This window comes from Cetorhinus maximus, chromosome 12 (genome assembly GCF_964194155.1).
Source record: "Cetorhinus maximus chromosome 12, sCetMax3.hap1.1, whole genome shotgun sequence".
NCBI classification, from domain to species: Eukaryota; Metazoa; Chordata; class Chondrichthyes; order Lamniformes; family Cetorhinidae; genus Cetorhinus; species Cetorhinus maximus.
In genome coordinates this window covers 30950843-30972008 of record NC_135890.1, presented here as the reverse complement: position 1 = coordinate 30972008, position 21166 = coordinate 30950843, and the positions used below count along the sequence as shown (strand labels likewise).

The 21166-nt window shown below is 38.7% G+C and overlaps 1 protein-coding gene across 5 annotated transcripts in view; it reads left to right on the top strand.

Annotated features, from left to right (window-relative positions):
- trabd (TraB domain containing) overlaps nt 1–21166 on the top strand; it is a 48332-nt gene that overhangs the window by 11325 nt on the left and 15841 nt on the right. For 4 of the 5 annotated variants that reach the window (XM_078553312.1, XM_078553309.1, XM_078553313.1 and 1 more), the window contains exons 3-6: nt 6894–6951; nt 10682–10757; nt 12386–12552; nt 14374–14514. In XM_078553312.1, the coding sequence (XP_078409438.1) occupies nt 6931–6951; nt 10682–10757; nt 12386–12552; nt 14374–14514 (405 nt within the window). In that variant the 5' untranslated portion in view covers nt 6894–6930. The remainder of the gene's footprint in view (nt 1–6893; nt 6952–10681; nt 10758–12385; nt 12553–14373; nt 14515–21166) is intronic. The other variant, XM_078553314.1, reaches the window with a different exon arrangement.

Sequence of the window (21166 nt, the reverse complement as noted above, 5' to 3'; positions counted from 1 at the left end):
ATCTCCTTTTTTCTACATTCATTTTTGTTTTTTATCCACATTTCATTTTTATTCATTTTATCTGTGGTTTTATCCCCTTTATTATCCCATTTTCTACCTTTTTTTTCCCCCACCACCACACCCTCGCCCTCACCCCCACCCCCATCCACCACAGGACCTTCTGTTATTTATTCCATGTTATTCTTTCACACGGTGCTACCCTTGTTCTGCTATAATCACGTTCTGCTTTCTTACCTTTATGCCACTATTAGTACCATTTTTTTTATCACTAACCACTACCATTAACACTCCCTTTGTCATTCAGTTCATGACATCTTTGCCAATCCCTCCTTTGTCCCCACCTATCGCTGGCCTTCTATCCAGCTCCACCTGCCCCACCCCCCTTAAACAGTATAAATTTCATCACATTTCCACTTCTCTTCAGTTCTGAAAAAGGGTCATATGGACTCAAAACGTTAACTCTGTTTCTCTCTCCACAGATGGTGCTAGATCTGCTGAGTTTTTCCAGCATTTCCTGTTTTTGTTTCAGATTTCCAGCATCAGTAATATTTTGTTTTTATCCAGAGGACCAACACTAGCTTTAGTCATTTTTACCTATTTAAATACTTATACAAAAAAGATAGTACAGGTTTATACATTACTAACTAGCTTTCTCTCGTACTCTCTTTCTCCCTTTTTATTTTTTTTAAGTCATTTTTTGGTTCTCAAAATCTGTCCAATTTCCTGATCTACCACTAATCTGCAGATTTGTACGGTGTTTCTTTCAATTTGACACAAGCCTTAACTTCCTTATTTAGCCACAGGTGATGCATCCTTCTCAGTCTGTCTTTTTCACTAGGATAAATCTTTACTGAGAGTATTAAATATTTCCTTAAAAGTATGCGAGTGCATCTCTACTATCCTGTCTTTCAATCTAGTTTCCCAGTTTACTTTAGCCAGCTCCCTCCGCCTTCATATCTTTACAGATACTTTAACCTAGGTTTAAAGCACTAGTCTTAGAGTTGCACTTCTCTTCTTCAAACTGAATGTGAATTTCTATCATGTTATGATTGCTGTCCCCTAGAAGCTCCTTTAACAAGAGGTTATTGATTATTCTGTTAAGACCACAATCAGATCAGCCATGATCTTATTGAATGGTGGAGCAGGCTCAAATGACCGAATGGCCTACTCCCCCTATTCCTTATGATCTTATGATTTTACTTAATAAAACTTTATCTTTTAGTCATGAAAATTTTAATTGGGGCAAAAAGCAGTTTCCTGGTTTCACTGCTGTTTGGCCTAGCTCTAATTTTAAGATTGTCTCCCTATTCTCTTTTGTGCCATTAGCGCTTTGTTTGTATCGTATCAAATAATTTCCTTCTTCATTTAAACATTTAGATTAGAACACACTTCATGTGTGAACCTTTGCTGATAATTAAATGCTTTAAAATCCGATATAATTCTGATGAAGCTGCACTGCACCTTCTATCTCCTCTAAAATCAATATATAATTTCTGAGGTGTGGTGGCCAGCTGGCCAAGGCTCTGGACAACTACATTGAATAACATTCTTAGAATATACAGTATAGAAACAGGCCATGCTGGTGTTTGTGCGACTCCTGCTCCCCTTTCCATCATTCTCCATCTAATTCTTTCAGCGTAACCCCCTCTTTCCATCTCCCTCATGCACTTATCTGGCCCCCCCTTAAATACATCGATGCTATTCACATCAGCCACTCCCTGTGGTAGCGAGTTTAACATTCACGACAACTTAGAGTAAAGAAGTTCCTTCTGAATTTGCTGTTTGATTTTTTTTTTGACTATCTTAAGTTGATGGCTTCCTGTTTTGTTCTTCCCCATAAGTGGAAATTGTGTCAATTCTACTAAAACCTTTCATAATTTTAAAGACTCCATTAGCATCCCCTTCAGCCTGCTTTCTTCGAGAGAAAAGAGACCCAGTCTGTTCATCCATTCTTGATTAGTATAACCTTGCAGTTCATCCTTGTCGGGGGGAAAAAAAATTACCCTCTTCAGTGCCTCCTATATCCTTTTTATAATATGCCAACCAGTCTGTAGACAGTACTCCAAGCATGGTCTAATCAAGGTTCAATATAAGTTTAGCATAACGTCACTATTTTTCAAATATATCCCTCTGGAAATGAACCCTGGTGCTTGGCTTGCCTTGTGGCTGCAATTATCTGTGTCACTATATTTAACGATTTATATATTTGTATTCCCCAGATTTCTCTGCTCCTCTACCCCATTAGATTTTTGTTTTCCAAGTAACATGTGACCATTTTTATTTTTTCTTTAAAGGTAATTCTAATGTGGCCTGTTCCCTTGCCTGTTTCAAAACATTCCCATTTAAGTCAAGAAATTCATGATCTTTACAACTTGAGCTATGCTAACCACATTGTTCCTTTTTTGCAAGCTTCCCTGGTTTCTGTATTTATACATCCCCACTATATCAGTCTTACCAGTAGGTCTGTAGACAACTCTGAGTCTTACACCCATGCTGTTATTTAACTCTGCCTATGGTGTCTGCCTGATCATCCTTACTGCTGTAATTATGTATATTGATATTCTTCCTTTCCCAATTTCAGTATCCTTTCTAAAGATTCTATAGCCCATAGATAGTGGATGCACTCGTCATGATTTTCCAGAATTTCCTAGATTCTAGAACGGTCCCAGTGGATTGGAAGTGAGCAATGGAGTGCCACTATTCAAGAAAGCAGGGGGAGTGAAGATAAGGAAACACAGGCCAAGTTCCTGACATCAGTCGTTGGAATCTATTATTAAGAAAGTCTTAACGCGCTTAGAAAAATCATAATGTGATCAGACAAAGTCAATGTGTCTTTTCAAAAGGGAAATCAAGTTTCACACGTATTAGCATTTTTTTAAGATGAAACTAGTAGGGTAGATGAAAGGGATCCACTAGATGTATACTTGGATTTCCAAGAGGCATTCGATAAGGTGCCACACAAAAGGTTAATAGACAAGTTAAGGGCACATGGAGTTAGGGATAATATATTAGCATGGATGGAGGATTGTTAACAGACAAAGCAGTGAGTAGGGTAAACAGGACATTTTCAAGATGACAGGCTGTAACTAGTGGAGTGCTGCAAGGATCAGTGTTGGGGCTTCAGCTATTTACAGTCTATATTGACTTAGGTGAAGATACCAATAGTTGTGCATCTAGGTTTGCTGACAGTACAAAGCTAGGTGGGAATGTAAGCTGTGAGGGGGACATAGATGGCAAAGATATTTACAGGTTAATTGAATGGGGAGCAAGGTGGCAGATGGAGTATAATATGGGAAAGTGTAGAAAAGAAGAATTTTTAAAGGCATGAAACTTCTAAATGCTGATGTTCAGAGGAACTTGGGTGTACTCGTACAAGAAACACTAAATGTTATCGTGTAGGTACAACAAGCAATTAAGGCAAATGGCATGTTGGCCTTTATTGCAAGACAACCGGAGTAGAAGAACACGGAGGTCTTGCTACAATTGTATAGGACATTGGTGAGACCACACCTACTGTGCGCAGTTTCTCCCTATCTCCATACTGAAGGAAGGATATACTAGCCATGGAGGAAGAAAAGGTTCACTAGATTCATTCCTGGAATGAGAGGCTGAGTAAATTGGACCTAGCATCTCTGGAGTTTAGAAGAATGAGAAGTGATCCCATTGAAACATTCAAGATTCAGGAAGGGTTTGACAGGGAAGACTGAGGTTGATTCCCTTGGCTGGGAATCTAGAAAAAGGAAGCATAGTCTCTGATCGTTTAGGACTGAGTTGAGAAATTTCTTCACTGAAAGGATTGTAAATCTTTGGAATTCTCTACCCCAGAGGATTGTGGATGCTCCAAAAGTTGAGTATATTCAAAGCTGGGATAGACAGATATTTGATCTCTAGGGGATTGAAGGATATGGAGAGCAGGCAGCCAAGTGGAGTACAAGCAAGATCATCCATGATCATGTTGAATGGCAGGCTGGATTCATATAGTTGTCTACTATTTCTTGTGTTCTCATTGGCAAATTTAGCTCCTTGATGAGCAGTTTGAAGCCAGGTATCTCTAGTGCTACCACATCATAACCATTAAGATGAATTTGTGCTTTTTAGCTTGCCTACTTTATACTTAAGCTATGTGCATTTGTGTCTAGAACAGTTATTTGGGTTAGCAACCCCACTCTGTCGCTATGTCCTGTTGGCCTTTCTCTTTTGCTTTAGTTTGGATTTCTCCCCACCCCCCCCATCTTCCCCAGACTAGTTTACGTTTTTCCCGCTGGGCTATATTCACCATTTTCAGAGAGATACATACATACGAACATACAAATTAGGAGAAGGAGTTGGCACTCGGCCCCTCAAACCCGCTCCGTCATTCAATGAGATCATGGGTGATCTGAATGTAACCTCAACCCCACATTCCTGCCTAAACCTGATAACCTTTCACCCCCTTGTTAATCAAGAATCTATCTAGCTCTGCCTTAAAAATATTCAAAGACTCTGCTTCCACCGCCTTTTGAGGAAGTGTTCCCAAAGACTCCCAACCCTCTGAGAAAAAATTTCTCCTCGTCTGTCTTAAATGAGCGACCCCTTATTTTCAAACAGTGACCCCTAGTACTAGATTCTCCCACAATAGGAAACATCCCCTCCACATCCACCCTGTCAAGACCCCTCAGGATCATAAAGGTTACTCTTCTAAACTCCAGTGGATACAAGCCTAATCTGTCCAGCCTTTCCTCATAAGACAACCTACCCATTCCTGGTATTAGTCTAGTAAACCTTCTTTGAACTGCTAACGCATTTACATCTTCTTTAAATGAGACCAATACTGTACACGATATCCCAGATATGGCCTCGTCAAAGCCCTGTACAATTGAAGCATAACCTTCCTACTTTTGTAATCCATTCCCCTCTCAATAAATTATAACATTCTATTAATTTTCCTAATTACCTGCATATGAACCTTCTGTGATTCATGCACTAGGACACCCAGATCTCTCTGAATCTCAGAAATCTGCAATCTCTCACCGCTTAGATTATTTTTATTCTTCCTGACAGAATTAACAATTTCACATTTGCCTACGTTATACTCCTCCATTTGTCAGATCTTTGCCCACTCACTTAGCCTATCTATGTCACTTTGTAGCCTCCTTGCATCCTCTTCGCAATTTACTTTCCTACCTATCTTTGTGTCGTCAGCAAATTTAGCAACCGTTCCTTCGGTCCCTTCATCCAAGTCATTTATATAAATTGTAAAAAGTTGAGGCCCCTGCACTGATCCCTGTGGCACACCACTTGTCACATCTTGCCAGCCAGAAAAAGACCCATTTATGCCAACTCTGTTTCCTGTTAGTTACCCAATCTTCTGTACATGCCAATATGTTACCCCTTACACCATGCCCTTTTATTTTCTTAAATAACCTTTGATGCGTCACTTTATCAAATGCCTTCTGGAAATCTAAGTACATACATTGTATCCACAGCACATGTGACTTCTTCAAAGAAGTCCAATAAATTGGTTAAACATGATTTCCCTTTTGCAAAACCATATTGACTCTACCTGATTGTCTTGGATTTTTCTAAGAACCCTGCTAGAACATCTTTAATAGCTTCTAACTTTTTCCCAGTGACAGATGTTAGGCTAAATGGCCTGTCGTTTCCTGCTTTTGTCATCTTCCCTTTTTGAATAAAGGAGTTACATTTGCTATTTTCCAATATAATGATGAGTGCTTTTCCAGTTTAGGTGCAGGATCACCACTCCCACCCCAACCTGCACCATCCTTCCAACCGTGCATTGATAATGCTAATCTCTTTCTCTGACTTATTCAGTGCACATCAGTGGGAGTAACCCAAAGTAAACCTTGAGGATTCTTTCTGCTCTTGAACTTGAAATTGCTTTGCATACCACAAACCTACAACCACCTATAAAAGTGGTTTCTACATGAATAATGACTTATGCCTGCCTGTCCTGCCATTCCACAGCCTTTTATAGCAATTAGGAAGCAACATATTCAGGACTCTAGATCACATGTATAAATGAAGCTTTTTAGCCCAAACTTACATTCATTACAGCAAACACAGTAAACTTTTATTCCATTAGACTCAGCTATATTAACATTCTGAGATGAACAATGATATATCCAACACATTGTATTAGCCAAACTCTCATTGAATGCTAAGTTGTATACTTAAATGGAGTTGTGTAAGGTTTTCAAAACCCCTTTCAGTACTTTATTCTGATGAATTCTGCCTGTTTATGAATCCAGTCTATTTATGAATCCATCAGTTCCCTTCTAGCTGTGTTGTCACTAAATGTCTTATTTAAATTAAGTGCTTAATTATTTGGCATCCTGCTAAAACTAAGTTCCTGGGTGGCGTATGATAGAAAGAGTTGATGTTTCAAAAACTACCAATTACTTCATGCATAGAATTAGTAGATATTAGATTTCACTTTCTTAATATTGAACATTTTTCCTGTGTTTTCAAGTGCAACATTTGAAAACTTTTTCATAAACGAATTAAATTATTGCAATTACACAAATCAATTGAATTTTTTTCACTCCAGACTGCTGCAGTGTTTAGTTGAGAGGCTATTTCTCCTGGCTGGAGAATCTAGAACCAATGCACATAGCCTCAAGATAAGGACACAGTCTTTTCAGACTGAAATGAGTAGAAATATTTTCACTGAGGGTTATGAATCTTTGGAATTCTCTACCGCAAAGACCTGTGGGTTCTCGGAAATTGTATTCAAGGCTGAAATTGACAGATTTTTGGTTCCTAAGAGAATCAAAAGGATATGGGGAGCAGATGGGAAAGCAGCGGAACAATCTCAAGCAACCGTATGGCTCACTTCTCATCCTATTTCTTATGTTCTAACGTGCTAACTTAACTTTTGGTGTCCTGACCAACAGATTCTTGTTGACTCCCTTTGTGAAGAGTAATTCGGGGATGGAGGAAGACCAAAAGGAGGTGGGTTGGTTTAATTAATTTGTGGTTTAAAAAAAAAATAGAGAATTCTTTTTTTTAAAAGAAGCCTTTGTTTCTTGAGAACTATTTATGTAATTTTAGATGGACGGGTTCTGAATTTCAGGCTGGCTATACAAGGCTGATTCCTCTTGCCCCCTTGATATACTAATTAATGTGAAAAAACCCAACAGCAAGAAGCTTTTATCTTTTTAATTTAGCTGATGTAGGAGGATGAATTCCTGTATCCTAGGCATAACAAAATCATTAGCCTGCTTCTATATTAAATCAGTTATTTCTGTTAATCTGGAAATTGATCTAAGAACCGTTATGCAATGTTTTTCTCCCTTGATGCATTCTTTAGATATATTTGATGCCTGGCTCAAGCCTCGTACTTTTCTGTCATCTTTTCTACTCAGTTAAACACCAATTTCTTCTGATAACAAGAACAAAGTTCACTGAGAAATTGGTACAGGAGAGACAAAATGCAATACCTCCTTGCTTACAATGGGAGAAATAATGAGGGAGAGGTGGATGTAAAGGTTCTTTTTAATATATATTTTACTTCGTGAGGCCCCCAATGGCTGAGTTTACCAGTAACTGAATCATAGCAGCCAGGACATGTATCCTCAGTCTTTTAGTTGATCTCAGGAAAGCAAATAGCAGAGGTATTACATTTGTTCTTGAGTTAGGGAGTAGAAAATTGATCATAAGATAACAAGAAATAGGAAAGGAGTAGGTAATTCAGCCCCTCAAGCCACCTCTGCCATTCAATAAGATCATGGCTGATCTGATTGTGACCTTAATTCCACCTGACTCCCTTGTAGATCAAAAATATATTCAATGATCCAGCCTCAACTGCTCCCTGTGGAAGAGAATTCTAAAGACTAACAACCCTTGAAGAAATTCTTCCTCTTCTCCATCTTAAATGGGAGACCGCTTATTTCTAAACTGTCCCCTAGTTCTAGGTTACCCCACAAGGTGAAACATCCTCTCAGCATGTACCCTATCAAGCACCCTCAAAGTTTCAATAAGTTCACCTCTTTCTTCTAACTCCAATGAATATAGGCCCAACCTATTCAGCCTTTCCTCATAAGACAACCCAGTCATCTGGAATGCACTGAGAGTATGATGGAGGACAGGGCATAGAGGTTTTCAAAAGGGAATTGGATCATTATATGAAAAGGAAATATTTGCAGGGCTACGGGGAAAAGGTAGGGGAGTGACAGTGGGGAATTGCTGTTCCTTAAGGGCTTGCACTTACATGACAGGCTGAATGGCTGCCTTCTGTGCTACAATAATTCTATGATTCTACTCCAGGAATCAGCCTGGTGAACCTTCTCTGAACTGCTTCCAATGCAAGTATATCCCTCAAGTAAACTGTATACAGTATTCTAGGTGTGGTCTCACCAATGCTCTGTACAGTTGTAGTAAGACTTCCCTACTTTTATATTCCATCCCCCTTGCAATAAAGGCCAACAGTCTATTTGTCTTGCTAATTACTTTCTGTACCTCCATGCTAACTTTTTGTGATTCCTGTACAAGGATACACACAGCCCTCAGTACCACAGTATCCTGAAGTGTCTTTCTATTTAAATAATATTTTGTTTCTCTATTCTTACTGCCAAAGTGGACAACATTTACCCGCATTATACTCCATCTGCCAAATTTTTGTCCGCTCACAACCTATCTAATGTTCCTTTGCAGACTGTTTGGGTCTTTCTCATAACTTGTTTTCTTACCTATCTTTGTATCATCAGCAAATTTAGCTACAATACAGTCTGTCCCTTCACCCAAGTCATTAATATAGATCATAAATAGTTGGGGCCCCAGCATTGATCCCTGTGGCACTCCACTAGTTACAATTTGCCACCCTGAAAATTATCCATTTAGCCCATCTCTCTCTCCTGTTAGTAAGTTGGTTTATCACCCCCAACTCCAAGAGCTCTTATCTTGTGCAGTAAGCTTTTATGTGACACCTTATCAAATGCCTTTTAGAAATTCAAATACACTACATATACTGGTACCCTTATATCCACCCTGCTTGTTACATCCTCAAAGAAATCTAATAAATGTGTCAAACATGATTTCCCTGTCTGATTATATTATGATTTTCTACATGTCCTGCTACTACCTCCTTTAATGATAGATTCTAGCACTTTCCTAATGACAGATGCTAGACTAACTAGCCTATATTTCCCTGTTTTCTATTTCTCCCCTTAAATAGTGTTACGTTTGCAGTTTTCCAGTCTGCTGGGACCTTTCCAGAATCTAGGGAATTTTGGAAGATCACAACCAGTGCACCCACTATCTCTATAGCCACTTCTTTTGAGATGCTAGGATGCAGGCTATCAGGTCCAAGGGATTATCAGCCATTAATCCCATAGTTTTTTTTGTTTAGTACTTTTTCTCGAGTGATTGTTTTAAATCCTCCCTCCCTTTTGTCTTTTGATTTTCTACTATTTGTGGGATGCTTTGTGTCATCTGCTGTGAAGACAGATACAAAATACCTGTTCAAAGTCTCTGCCATTTCCTTGTTTCCCATTAATTCCCCAGTCTTGCCCTCTAAGGGACAAACACTTAATTTAGCGACTCTCTTCCTTCTTACGTACATGTCGAAGTTTGTACTGTTTTTATATTCCTTGTTAGTTTTCTCTCTCACTCTAGTTTCTTCTTTGTTATTCTTTTAGTCCTCCTTTGCTGGTTTCTAAAACTTTCCCAATCTTCTGGCCTACCACTCATCTTTGCAGCATTGTTTGTCGCTTCTTTCAATTTGGCACATCCTTAACTTCCTCAGCCACAGACTGTGCATCCTCCTCATAGCGTCTTTCTTTATCAATGTAATATATCTTTGAGAGTCATTAAATCTCTCCTTAAATGTCTACAGTTGCTTCTCTGCCATCTTACCTTTTAACCTATTTCCCAGTCCACTTTAGCCATTTCTTCCTTCATACCCTTGTAATTGCCTTTTATTTAAGTTGATGACAACAGTTTCAGACCCAAATTTCTAACCTTCAAACTTTAATGTGAAATTCTATCATGTTATGACCACTCTTCCCTAGAGATCATTGCCATGAGGTCATTAATTAATCCTGTCTCATTACATTACTAGGTCTAAAATAGCCTGTTCCCTGGTTGGTTCTGGAACACATTGTTATTTTAAAAAAACAGTGCATTATAGGATGTATACAGGTCAATCTTTCTCTGTTCTTCCTGTATAGGATTTCATTCAATCAAAGAATTGAGAGCTCTGGTTCAAAGTGCTCTTGATTCCTTTGTCATTAAAATCAATAACTGGAAAGTTACGAATTGGGTGCAATGACTTTAACACATGATTCTCCAATGCGTATTTGTGTATCATGAAGCCCTGAATCGGCAATCAAATCTCACTAAGTTTACCTTTAGTGTGTCATTGATATCTGTTATCAATAATATGGTGGTATACAACTCACTAATAATCAATAAAAGCATGGTAAGTGGTGAAAATAGTTTACATTTGAGATGAGTGACCAGCAAATGTTCAGAAAATGACTATTACTGCCTTTGAAATCAGACTCAGACATCATGAATATTGAAACAAAAACAAATATTGCAAATGATGTAACTATTAATATTTGATTCTAATATGGCACTGATGGCAAAACATCTGCGTTTAACGAGACAAAGTTTTATGTACTGCTTTCAGAAACTTAAAGAACTTAAGATAACACTGTTAGCTCTGTGTTTTTGTCCTTAGGCAGAGGCAAGCCTGACACCCCCAGCAGTATCTGATGATGATCCACAGAATATGTCAGATATTCAGCAAAACTTGTGTAAGTCTTTCATATTTAGTTTCTTTAAAAAAATTACAGTAAAGTTAGGGTAACAGCGATGTCACCTGTGTCAGTGTTCTAGTCATCTCGTAAACAGTACCATTTCCCATGAGGATATTCCAGTGTCCTAAGATCATGGTCTGTTTTTTAATTGTGTCCCTTTCTGTCCTTCTGTTAGAATTACCATTTCCTCATTTATTTCATCTCCTTTCCTCTTTTCAATGTTGATGATTTCTCTGGATTTTAGCCCTTCACCCTGATATCTCAATTTCACCTAAGTGTAGAATCATAGAATAACCATCTCCTTTGCTGTACTCATTCGGCCCATCAAGTCCATCCTGCCCCTCTGCAAGAGCAATTTAGCTTAAAGAACTATTACTGATTTGGAAATTTTTATTTCATTTACCAGAAAGACCTATCATTCTGGTTTGGCAGGAAAGTGCTCGACCAATTTTAGCTAAGGACCCATCAGCAAGTAGTCCTCATAAAATATAATCTGGATCAAATTTCTGTTTGGTTCAATCTGCTCATCAGGAATGACCCGAGTTAGGAAGTATTGGATAACTATTTCCCTTTTTAACACATGGGTTGTGTTTAGAATTTTAATTGACACTTTTCAAGTAAGTATTTGGGAAATTGAATTACTAAACAACCATAAAAATGTCCTCTTATTAAAAAGTGTTGAAGTTCTCCCCTTTTATGTTGTTAATGCACCTCATGTATGTCAAGATTTGACGTTTCTGTTTTACACTGGCAAAATTGCCTTCAGAAAGGATTATTTTGACAAACTTCAATGTAGATGAGCCATATTTTTTTCCATAAGTCGGTCAAATGACTGAGGAAGGTACAGCTGGTGGGGCTGTGATATGTTTGTCACCATTTATAGTTTCAGGAAAATGAAGTATATGTTGCTTCTTCCCACATCAACCTTTTTAGATAGAAACAGAAAGCAGAGTTTTACTACTTGTCCCTCTCCGTCCTTTACCAGGTTCAAATTAACAAATTGGTAAAAATAATGTTGATTTTGCTGCAAGCTTGTTTTGTAAATGAGATAGAAGTAACAGAGATTAGGCAATTATAAATCCAGGCCCCATTAGATGTTGATTCATGCACTTTGATTTTGAGACTTAGACCTACATCCATTCTTTTGCAGCCTAATGACTGCAGACACCTTTATTGGTAACTCTTAAACAAGTCACTACTTTTCAAGCATGTATTTCTAAGTTTAATTAAAAAATTAAACTGGATTTGCTCTAACAACTATTGACATACTGTTGCTTTTAAAAAAAAGTTTGCACAGCTTTGTTGTGCGTGAAAACAGTGAACTTGGACTGAAGTCCCCGCTAAGTCTATTGTGGCTTTCAAGGTCAATTAGAAAACATTTTAAAATAATGTGAAAATAAAAGAAAAAAAAACTAATAACAACATGTAAACTTCTGAGTAATGAGCTGAGCTCTTAAAGCAATGTGTGTCATTCACCTTGTAAGGAAGTTTCAGGAAACTTGTGCAATCTCCTACAATTGGCTATTTGAGACTGCAGTAGGCACTCATCTTAATGCAGCTCAGTTACAATTTTGCTATCCTGTGCCAGTGTGATGGATAAATTTCTGTAACATATTTACTTACAGCAGATGAAGATGCTTTTAAACTTCTGTGGGAAATGAAGATGCGAAAAAGACAAGGGAAACCAAATCTACCAGACACTGTCACTGAACTTGGCACAGAAGATGGCTGTAAGGTGTACCTAGTTGGCACAGCCCACTTTAGTGAAAGTAGCAGAAAAGATGTTGTAAAGGTAAAAATGGAAATTTTGCGGAAACAAAATTGTCTGAGTTTATCTAAAGAATTTAAACAAAGGATAAATACTGAAGCAATAGAATTTTGACTCTTGTAGGTGTGCAACATGATTGTGAATGATCTAATTTAGCGTAAAACAACTTCTTGATCAAAAACCAATTTTGAGATGAGTGTTTGTGTTGTGGGCTGGAGGGATTGCAGTCATACTTCAGTACCCACAATTTCTAGTCAATGATGTACTTCGTATAAAAATGTAATTTATTTTGTTTGAGGATAGCCAAAGTTAATTCAAGTCAGAGGTGTGGCCACATATTAAAATCCTATATGTTTGTTAGTGATGATTATTCTTGAAATTAAACTTGTACGATACCAGTGTTTATGACAAGACTCTTTTTTTGGGAGTTCTGTGTTACTTATGCAGTATGCACTTCCACTGCAATAAATTTAGCAAGATCAGGAAATGTTGTTTGTCATTGTAGAGCTGTTTACTGTTAAGTATGGTAGTGTGGTACTGCCTTAGCTTGTTAGAAAGTACTTCTTCAAACTGACTAGTTTTAAAAGGAGTTAGTAGTGCTGAAGAATCAGTTGGGACAGGAAGGATGGAAGGAGTGCAATTTGTTTGAAGATTTGTATAGATCATTAACCCAAATAATTTTTGCTCCTATTAAGCAGAATGAAGTCTATCTAAACTAGTTATGGCTCTCAATGTCTTCCTGATTATTATTTATCATTTTATTATGCTGTGCAGTGCACATAGTACTAAATTAGTATATGATCATTCCTTGAAATCATTCAGTTACCCAAATAGTTTTGTGTGTTTCCTGGCCTATTTGGATAAGTAGCTTCCTGCTATTTGTATTATCACTGCACAAATTGATTCGGCCATAAATGCAATTAGCTGCTGAGTTAGTTGATCACAGCTGATGGAGTTTTACATCGCTTCAGATTTTTTTTTAAAATGCTCTTGTTCTGATCATCTGAATAGAAGTATTATAATTGACCCAAAATAGAGTGGGGGAAATCATTTTGGTTCCCTGCTCTTTATTGGAGCAGTACCTGCTGGAAGTGGATGCTGGCTGAGGACAGGTTTGGGATCAGCTGATATGCATTGTGGTTTAATAACCTGCCAACACTCAAAATTCAAGCTCTTGCATGCAATGTGGCCACTGGGAAAGAATATAACACAACAGCAGCTCCAGGCACCTATTCAGTGTGCATTGACACAAAGCTGGAAAGGTTCCTTCTCATTAAGTTGGAAAGCAGATTTTTACAATGGGTACAAGTAAAGGATGAATCAAATTATTCTGAACATCTGTATTACTACAATTGTGGTTTATAATCCGTTTTCTAGATATATAATGAAACTAGTTGCACACTTAGTTGATATCCAATGTAGTCTATAGCACAGGTTGATGAACTAGGAAATGTAAGACTAAGATGATACAGTGCCATCACTAGTAGGTGTGTTATTGCCATGTAATGAGTTCACATTAGGCAATTTACATCACAGTTGTGGACCTGAGGATTTGTGACAGTGTCAAAAACGTTGATAGGAACTGCACACTGATGTAAAATTCTCATCACAAATAGATACATGAATATTTATGATGCCTTTCAAATCAAAATACCTGAGCACTTTTAACACTTTTTCTTGAAATACCATGACTGAATGAAAGCAAATTCGGTAGCCGTTCTGTTAACACATTTCATTTAGAGCGGCTCATGGAATCCATTTGGTTCTCCTTCGAGAAAGTGAACCCATGTTAATAACTTCGTCCTGTTGTAAGCATGGTGTTTATCATTTTGTATTCTGTTTTAGACTATTAAAGAAGTACAACCAGATGTGGTAGTTGTGGAACTGTGTCAGTACAGAGTCTCCATGCTCAAGATGGATGAAACGACATTACTAAAGGAAGCCAGAGAAATCAATCTGGACAAGTTGCAACAAGCTATAAAACAGGTAATCTACTTAGTCTGACTTTTCTATGCTCAATACCAATCAAAAGAGGTTTCATAGCAATTCTGGTATTTAAAAATAATTTCAGCATTTTATGCCGATTGAAAGAGGTGAGAAAATATCTTGTAAACTGAGGAATCAAGTAGAACTACAAAAAAAAAGCCAGTGTACAGAAAAAGTAAGTACATATAAGAAAATCTGGGACTTAAAACGAAAGACAATTGAGCATGATTTAAAGAGAGCTGATTAGAGTTCTGGGGGGAGGAACTGAGATGTGGGACTATGTTGGACAGCTCTTTCAAAGGAGCTGGCAGAGGCACAATGGACTGAATGCCCCCCTTCTGTAAGATTCTATCTGTAGACCACATCGTCTCCTTTTATCGTGGATATTTTCACCTATTTCCTTACCAGCATAATGTACTGCAAAGTTTTTCACTGCTTTTTCTCAAAGGTGAATCATGCAAAATGTGAAAGTTAGGCAGATTTCATATGGATAGTCCTTTGTTACTCTTTTACTGGTCAGTATACCCTCATATTGTGACCAGAACTGGAACATTATGGCAGATGGGGATGAAGTAATGGTGTTGAGCTGTATAGCACATTCAATTTTGCCTTTTGTCTGCTGCTGTACATTGCAGATGGTTCAACGATCTGGCTACCAATATCCCCAGATCATTTTCCTATGATGTATCTTACAAACTAACACATTGGTACTGTAAAGTTAAGTGTTTTTTTTTTCTTGATCTTGCTTTGTATTATTTCTTGGTTGAATAGCTCACAAACCCCATTCACTACTTCATCCCCATCTGCTGTAATGTTGCATTGTAATATTGTGACCAGAACTGAAGACATATTGGCACTAGTGGAAGTGCAGCAAAGTATTATCTATCTGATACCTAGTATCAAATACTTGAGCTAATAGAAACTGAGTTTTTTACACTGGAAAATACTGACTTCACAAAAGCAAAATACTGTGGATGCTGGAAATCTGAAATAATAACAGAAAATGCTGGAAATATTTCAGGTCTGGTAACATCGGTAGAGAGAGTTAAATTTTCAGATCTGTCACCTTTTATCAGAAATGATGAATTCTTTTCCTTGATCTCCTCACTTTGCACTTGCTCACATTGAATTTTGTTTGCCAATTCCAAACGTGGAATGTCTATTAAAATCTTTGTTTCTTACCTTAATCCTGTTTTTCAATCCTAATATTTATTCAGCTTTTTAGTATTTATTAATGGGACAACATTAGCTCCATTTTGTCAATCTCTTCATTGTTTGAAGACAAGTAGTTTCTTCTGACCTCAAGTCTTTCCTAAAATGTGCCACTGATCCATGCAGTTCAACATCCATATCGTCAATTATTCTTAGCATTTTAAAGATCTAGATCTTATGTCTCAATGTTCTTTACTCCAATGAAAGTCAGTTAATCCTGAGTAAAAATTGTTCTAAATGCCAGGTGTATTTTAGCTTGTTTAAGTGGGATCAAAATAGTTTCAAGTCTTCAATTCTGTCTAATTTTTAAACAAACGGCTTCAGTAGCATTTGAGATCTTAAATACGTAAGAGCATTGTTAAGTTTACTTCGTATGTAGTTTTCTAAAAAAATTATTGCCTCACTTAACATTTTCTTATTGAAATTTCACTGTGGTAATTGATTTGACTGTTGGATTCCTTTTGAAGGTGAACATGCTGACTGCATCTACCATCTGTAAATGGAGTTAAATGGTGCTTTTAATAGGTGCAGAAAGCAGCAATGCATTCTGAATTGTCACTTCAGTACCATATCCATATGCCAGAAATGTGCTGTGATAACTTGTTCAGTCCCAACAATCCTCATTGTTAACCTTGCCTCAGTGGTGGCACTCTAAGCTCTTGAGTTGGAAGATTGCGGGTTTTATGGCTCACTTCAGCAAATGAGTAGATAATCTAGGCTGACACTTTACTGCAGCACTGGAGTGCATTGCATGATTTGAGGTGTTGCCCTTCAGATGAAACAAGCCTCTCTTTAAGATCTTATTGCACTGTTAAGTGCAGAGTAGTTCACTCCTGACCATAATTTTTCTGTCAACCAGCACCACCAAATGCAGATTAATTGATTATTCATTGCGTTATTGTTTTTAAACGGTCATGTTTGCCTTAAAAATACATTTGACTGTAATTCAAAGGTCATTTGTTTCCTGTAGAGCATTTTAGAACATCCTGATGACTTGAATGACACTGTATACATGCAAGTTTATTCTTTCTCCTGCCTGTCTTTCTTCCTTGCCTGTGCGTGCTCTCTCCCCCTCCTGCCTGCATTTTCCTCTACTTTTTCTCTCCTCTTTCTCTTGTCTTTCCCTTTTCTCTATCCCTCTTCTGATTTAAAGCTAATAATACCCAGCTTTTTCCTTTTTTGATGATGACATTGAATCGCAAATAGGGAAGATTTTCATCACCTAGACCAGTTTAGGTTAGTGGGAACACATCTGAACCCAAGATTCTGTTTACAAAATAACCTGTTAGAAATTTACACCTATTTTCACCAATTATATTAAATGGCTTTGCTTCCCTTAACACGTAATTGCTTTCAAAGAGAGATAGAACTTATCTATATATATCAGTAGTGCAGTTTGTTTTTGCAGATGCACAGAGAAATTAAAATTGATTTCTGATCTCATTCCAGTTCTTATTTGTAGAATGCTTTTGTGTTCTTTCAAGGATTAGCTTTTTTGGATTGAAAAATTAAAACAATGGTAAATTATAAGAGAGCAAAATGAAACCCCTATTGAGAACAACATAAGATGGCTTTCAGATGCACAGATTTACTATCTCTGGGTGCAATTCTAATATTTTTTTCCCAGTAAATTTCCCAAAAACCTTTTTGTAAAGAATAACCAGGGCATTGAACAGGAAATTAGGATTCCATGTAAAAAGGGTGCGACAGTAATCATGGGTGACTTTAATCTACATATAGACTGGGCAAACCAAATTAGCAATAATACTGTGGCAAATGAATTCCTGGAGTGTGTATGCGATGAGGTTTTTTAGACCAGTATATCGAGGAACCGACTAGGGAACAGGCTATCCTAGATTTGGTATTGTGCAATGAGAAGGGTTTAATCTTGGGGTTTTTTTATTCGTGTGTGGGATGTGAGCGTCACTGGCTAGGCCAGCATTTATTGCCCATCCCTAATTGCCTTGTTCAGAGGGTATTTTTAAGATTCAACCACGTTTCTGTGGGCCTGGAGTCACATGTAGGCCATACCAGGTGAGGACAGCAAATTTCCTTCCCTAAAGGACATTAGTGAACCAAATGGGTTTTTATGACAATCGACAATAGTTTCATGGTCATCATTAGACTTTTAATTCCAGATATTTATTGAATTCAAATTCCACCATCTGCTGTGGTGGAATTTGAACCCAGGTTCCCAGAGCATTACCCTGGGTCTCCGGATTACCAGTCCAGTGACAATACCACTACGCCACCACCTCCCCTATGTTGTGCGGGGGTCCTTTAGGGAACAGTGACCATAACATGATGGAATTCTTCATTAGGGTGGAAAGTGAAGCAGTCGAACCTGAAACTAGGGCCCTAAATCCTAACAAAGGAAACTATGAAGGTATGAGGTGTGAGTTGGATAAGATAGATTAGGGAACTTCATTAAAAGGCATGAGTGGATAGACAATGGCTAATATTTAAGGAACGAATGTATGTATTGCAACAGTTATATATTCCTTTCTGGTGTAAAACACAACAGGAAAAGCGGCCCAATCATGGCTAACAAAATAAATTTAAGGATAGGATTAGATCCAAAGAAGAGTCCTATAAAGTTACTAGAAAAAGTAGCAAGCCTGAGGATTGGGAGCAGTTTAGAATTTAGCAAAGGAGGACCAAAAGGTTGATTTAAGAGGGGAAAAATAGAGTATGAGAGTAAACTTGCAAGGAACATAAATGCAGACTGTAAAAGTTTATATAAGTGTGTAAAAAGAAAAAGATTGGTGAAATAAATGTAGGTCCCTTACAGTCTGAAATGGGAGAATTTATAATAGAAAACAAGGAAATGGCAGAGCAATTAAACAACTGCTTCTATTCTGTCTTCACGGAGGAAGACACAAATAACTTCCCAGAAATACTAGGGAACCGAGGGCCTAGTGAGAAGGAGGAATTGAGGGAAATTAATATTACTAAAACGATAGTTCTGGAGAAATTAATAGGACTGAAAGCCAATAAATTCCCAGGGCCTGATAATCTACATCCCAGGGTACTAAAGGAGGTGGCCATGGAAATAGTGGATGCGTTAATTGTCACCTTCCAAAATTCTGTAGATTGTGGAACAGCCCTGGCAGATTGGAGGGTGGCAAATGTATCCCCACTATTTAAAAAAAGGAGGGAGGGAGAAAATAGTGTATTACAGACTGGCTAGCCTAACCTCAGTAGTAGGGAAAATGCTATAGTCTATTATAAAGGATGTGATAACAGGACACTTAGAAAATATCAACAGGATTAGACAAACTCAAAATGGTGAAAGGTCCGAGGAATAGTCTGGTACAAAATTTCAACACTCGGAGTCCAGATGCAATATTCAAGTGGTTCCTTGATTACGCATGTGGGGAGCAAACGCTGGGCAATCCAGGCACTTCTCCACCAAGGTTCAAATGAGCACAGTTTATATATCTTTTATTATCAGTTACAACTTAATGGTCTTAGTTAGACAAAGGCCACAGCACAATGACCCCCCAGTGGGCTGATAATTGTGTTCTTGTACAGTATTTGCAGTGCAGAGACTAAGCATTCTCCTTTTTGAAGATGGCTATCAGTGCGAAATGGCCTTCCCCATTTCTTGATTGAGTTATCCCGTGTCCCAGCCTGTGTGTGTGTGTCTCTCATTTCCTATTTGCAAATTTACAGCTGAGCCCTTTGTACAAGTTTTTAGCTATCATGTAAGGCTTCGATTGTCTGTGTATGATTTGGTGCCCTAGCTGCTGGTCCTGGCTAGCACTTTAACATAAATCCAAATTTCCTGCGTCTCAGTCCCCGCTTTTGGGTGCGTAACTGTTAGGTTAAGCTAGCCAATTAATCTGCGTTCAGTGGTTCTGTCATGGCTCTGGTGGTACTGATCCGAGCAAGTCCTATGGGCCATGGCATCACCCGGACCTCTCCTCAAGTTTTTAAGCTTCCTAATGTCCGAGACTCCTGTCTTTCCGGTGGTGCACGGCCACCAAGACGGGAGGCTGGGACACTACCACATTAATATCGTGCCCTGTCCCAGCAGCCGTTGTTGCTCTTTTAACATTATTTTTGCCCTATGTCTAAGGGCTTTCTTCTTACAGGTGCGACATGCTGCAATTCCCCATGCCAATGCTAACACTAGCTGCACAGCGACGAGTATGAGAGATTATTCTTATCCAGAGGTGTATATCCACATTCAGCCCCCAGTCTCACACTTGCTCCCACCATGTCGGATCTCTCAATTGCTCTTCCGTATCATTGATTAGCCTTTTAAAAACACCGCCAGTAACACATAATACTGTTTCATCACCTTTCGTATGTCACCTTTATTCTTTATCAAACTTTTGGGAAGGTGGGGAATTGGGGCCTGCTTAGGTTCCTCATACTGTTCCTGGGTATCTTGGAGTATGTCGGAGGCGTTGACTGAGACCTGACCCCTTTGGACGTACACCATTCATGTGTGTCCGATAGTAACTGGGAGCCGGGGTTTAAAGCAGAAGTTGAGGGTGGTGATGTTACAATGTAGGTTCCAGTATGTGTATGACTGTTCAGTAATTGTCACACAGTATTCCCCCTTTCCCTTGTATCCTGAGCAGGTGTGATGGTTTTCTCTGTGGGTAATTTATAACATACAACCCTCCATTCGGTTGTACCCGCTTTTGTCCAGCACCGCCCCCCCCGTTCTGACTGGATGGGGGAAAATCGTGAGGCTACCTTCCCACCTGCACCCGCTCAATGATACCCCTTGTATGCCCTCATTCTTGTGTATGGCATGCATGTCTTTAGGGTAGTACCGGAGGGAGTCATTGTCTTGGATTAACCCAATGTTGGTACTGAGGGTGCAGGCCCATTTCTGCTGTGACTGAGGGGATTGCCTATACCATGCCTATCACATTCATTTGGTTTGTGGTGCACTTCTGAATCACCAGATACACCCTCATCATTTCTTTCAAAGTACAAGTGTCAAAGACGCCTGGGTTCTTGGCCATCCCCCGCAACCGGTTATTGTTGATCCAGCCTGTTCCCTCCTCGCTTTGGATCTGGGCCAGATTGTATCTTAATTGCCCGATCATCCACTAGCCGTAAGCGTGGCACAGCTGGCTTTTTTGGGTGCTGTCTTCTTGTCGTTCCTCCCTTTCTATTAATTGGCTGGTGGCTTTAGCATGGGTCTCTATAACGTGTACGCTTTCCAATAGAGATGCCACACTCTTGCCCCCTAGGGCTGCTGCCGTTTCACCACCCCTCGCTACTCTTATGAGCAGCTGCCTCATGATCCCTTTAAGATTCATGACCTCGGAGTTAATTCCTTGAATGTCGAGAGAGTTTACCAGGGAAGTCCCTGTGTTCACCCCTGTCAGTGCATTGTTAACTAACTCTCTCTTCTGGCGGTGGAAAGCAGCATTTCCCCTGAATCTAGTGGCGCCTGTGACGTCAGCCGCCTGAT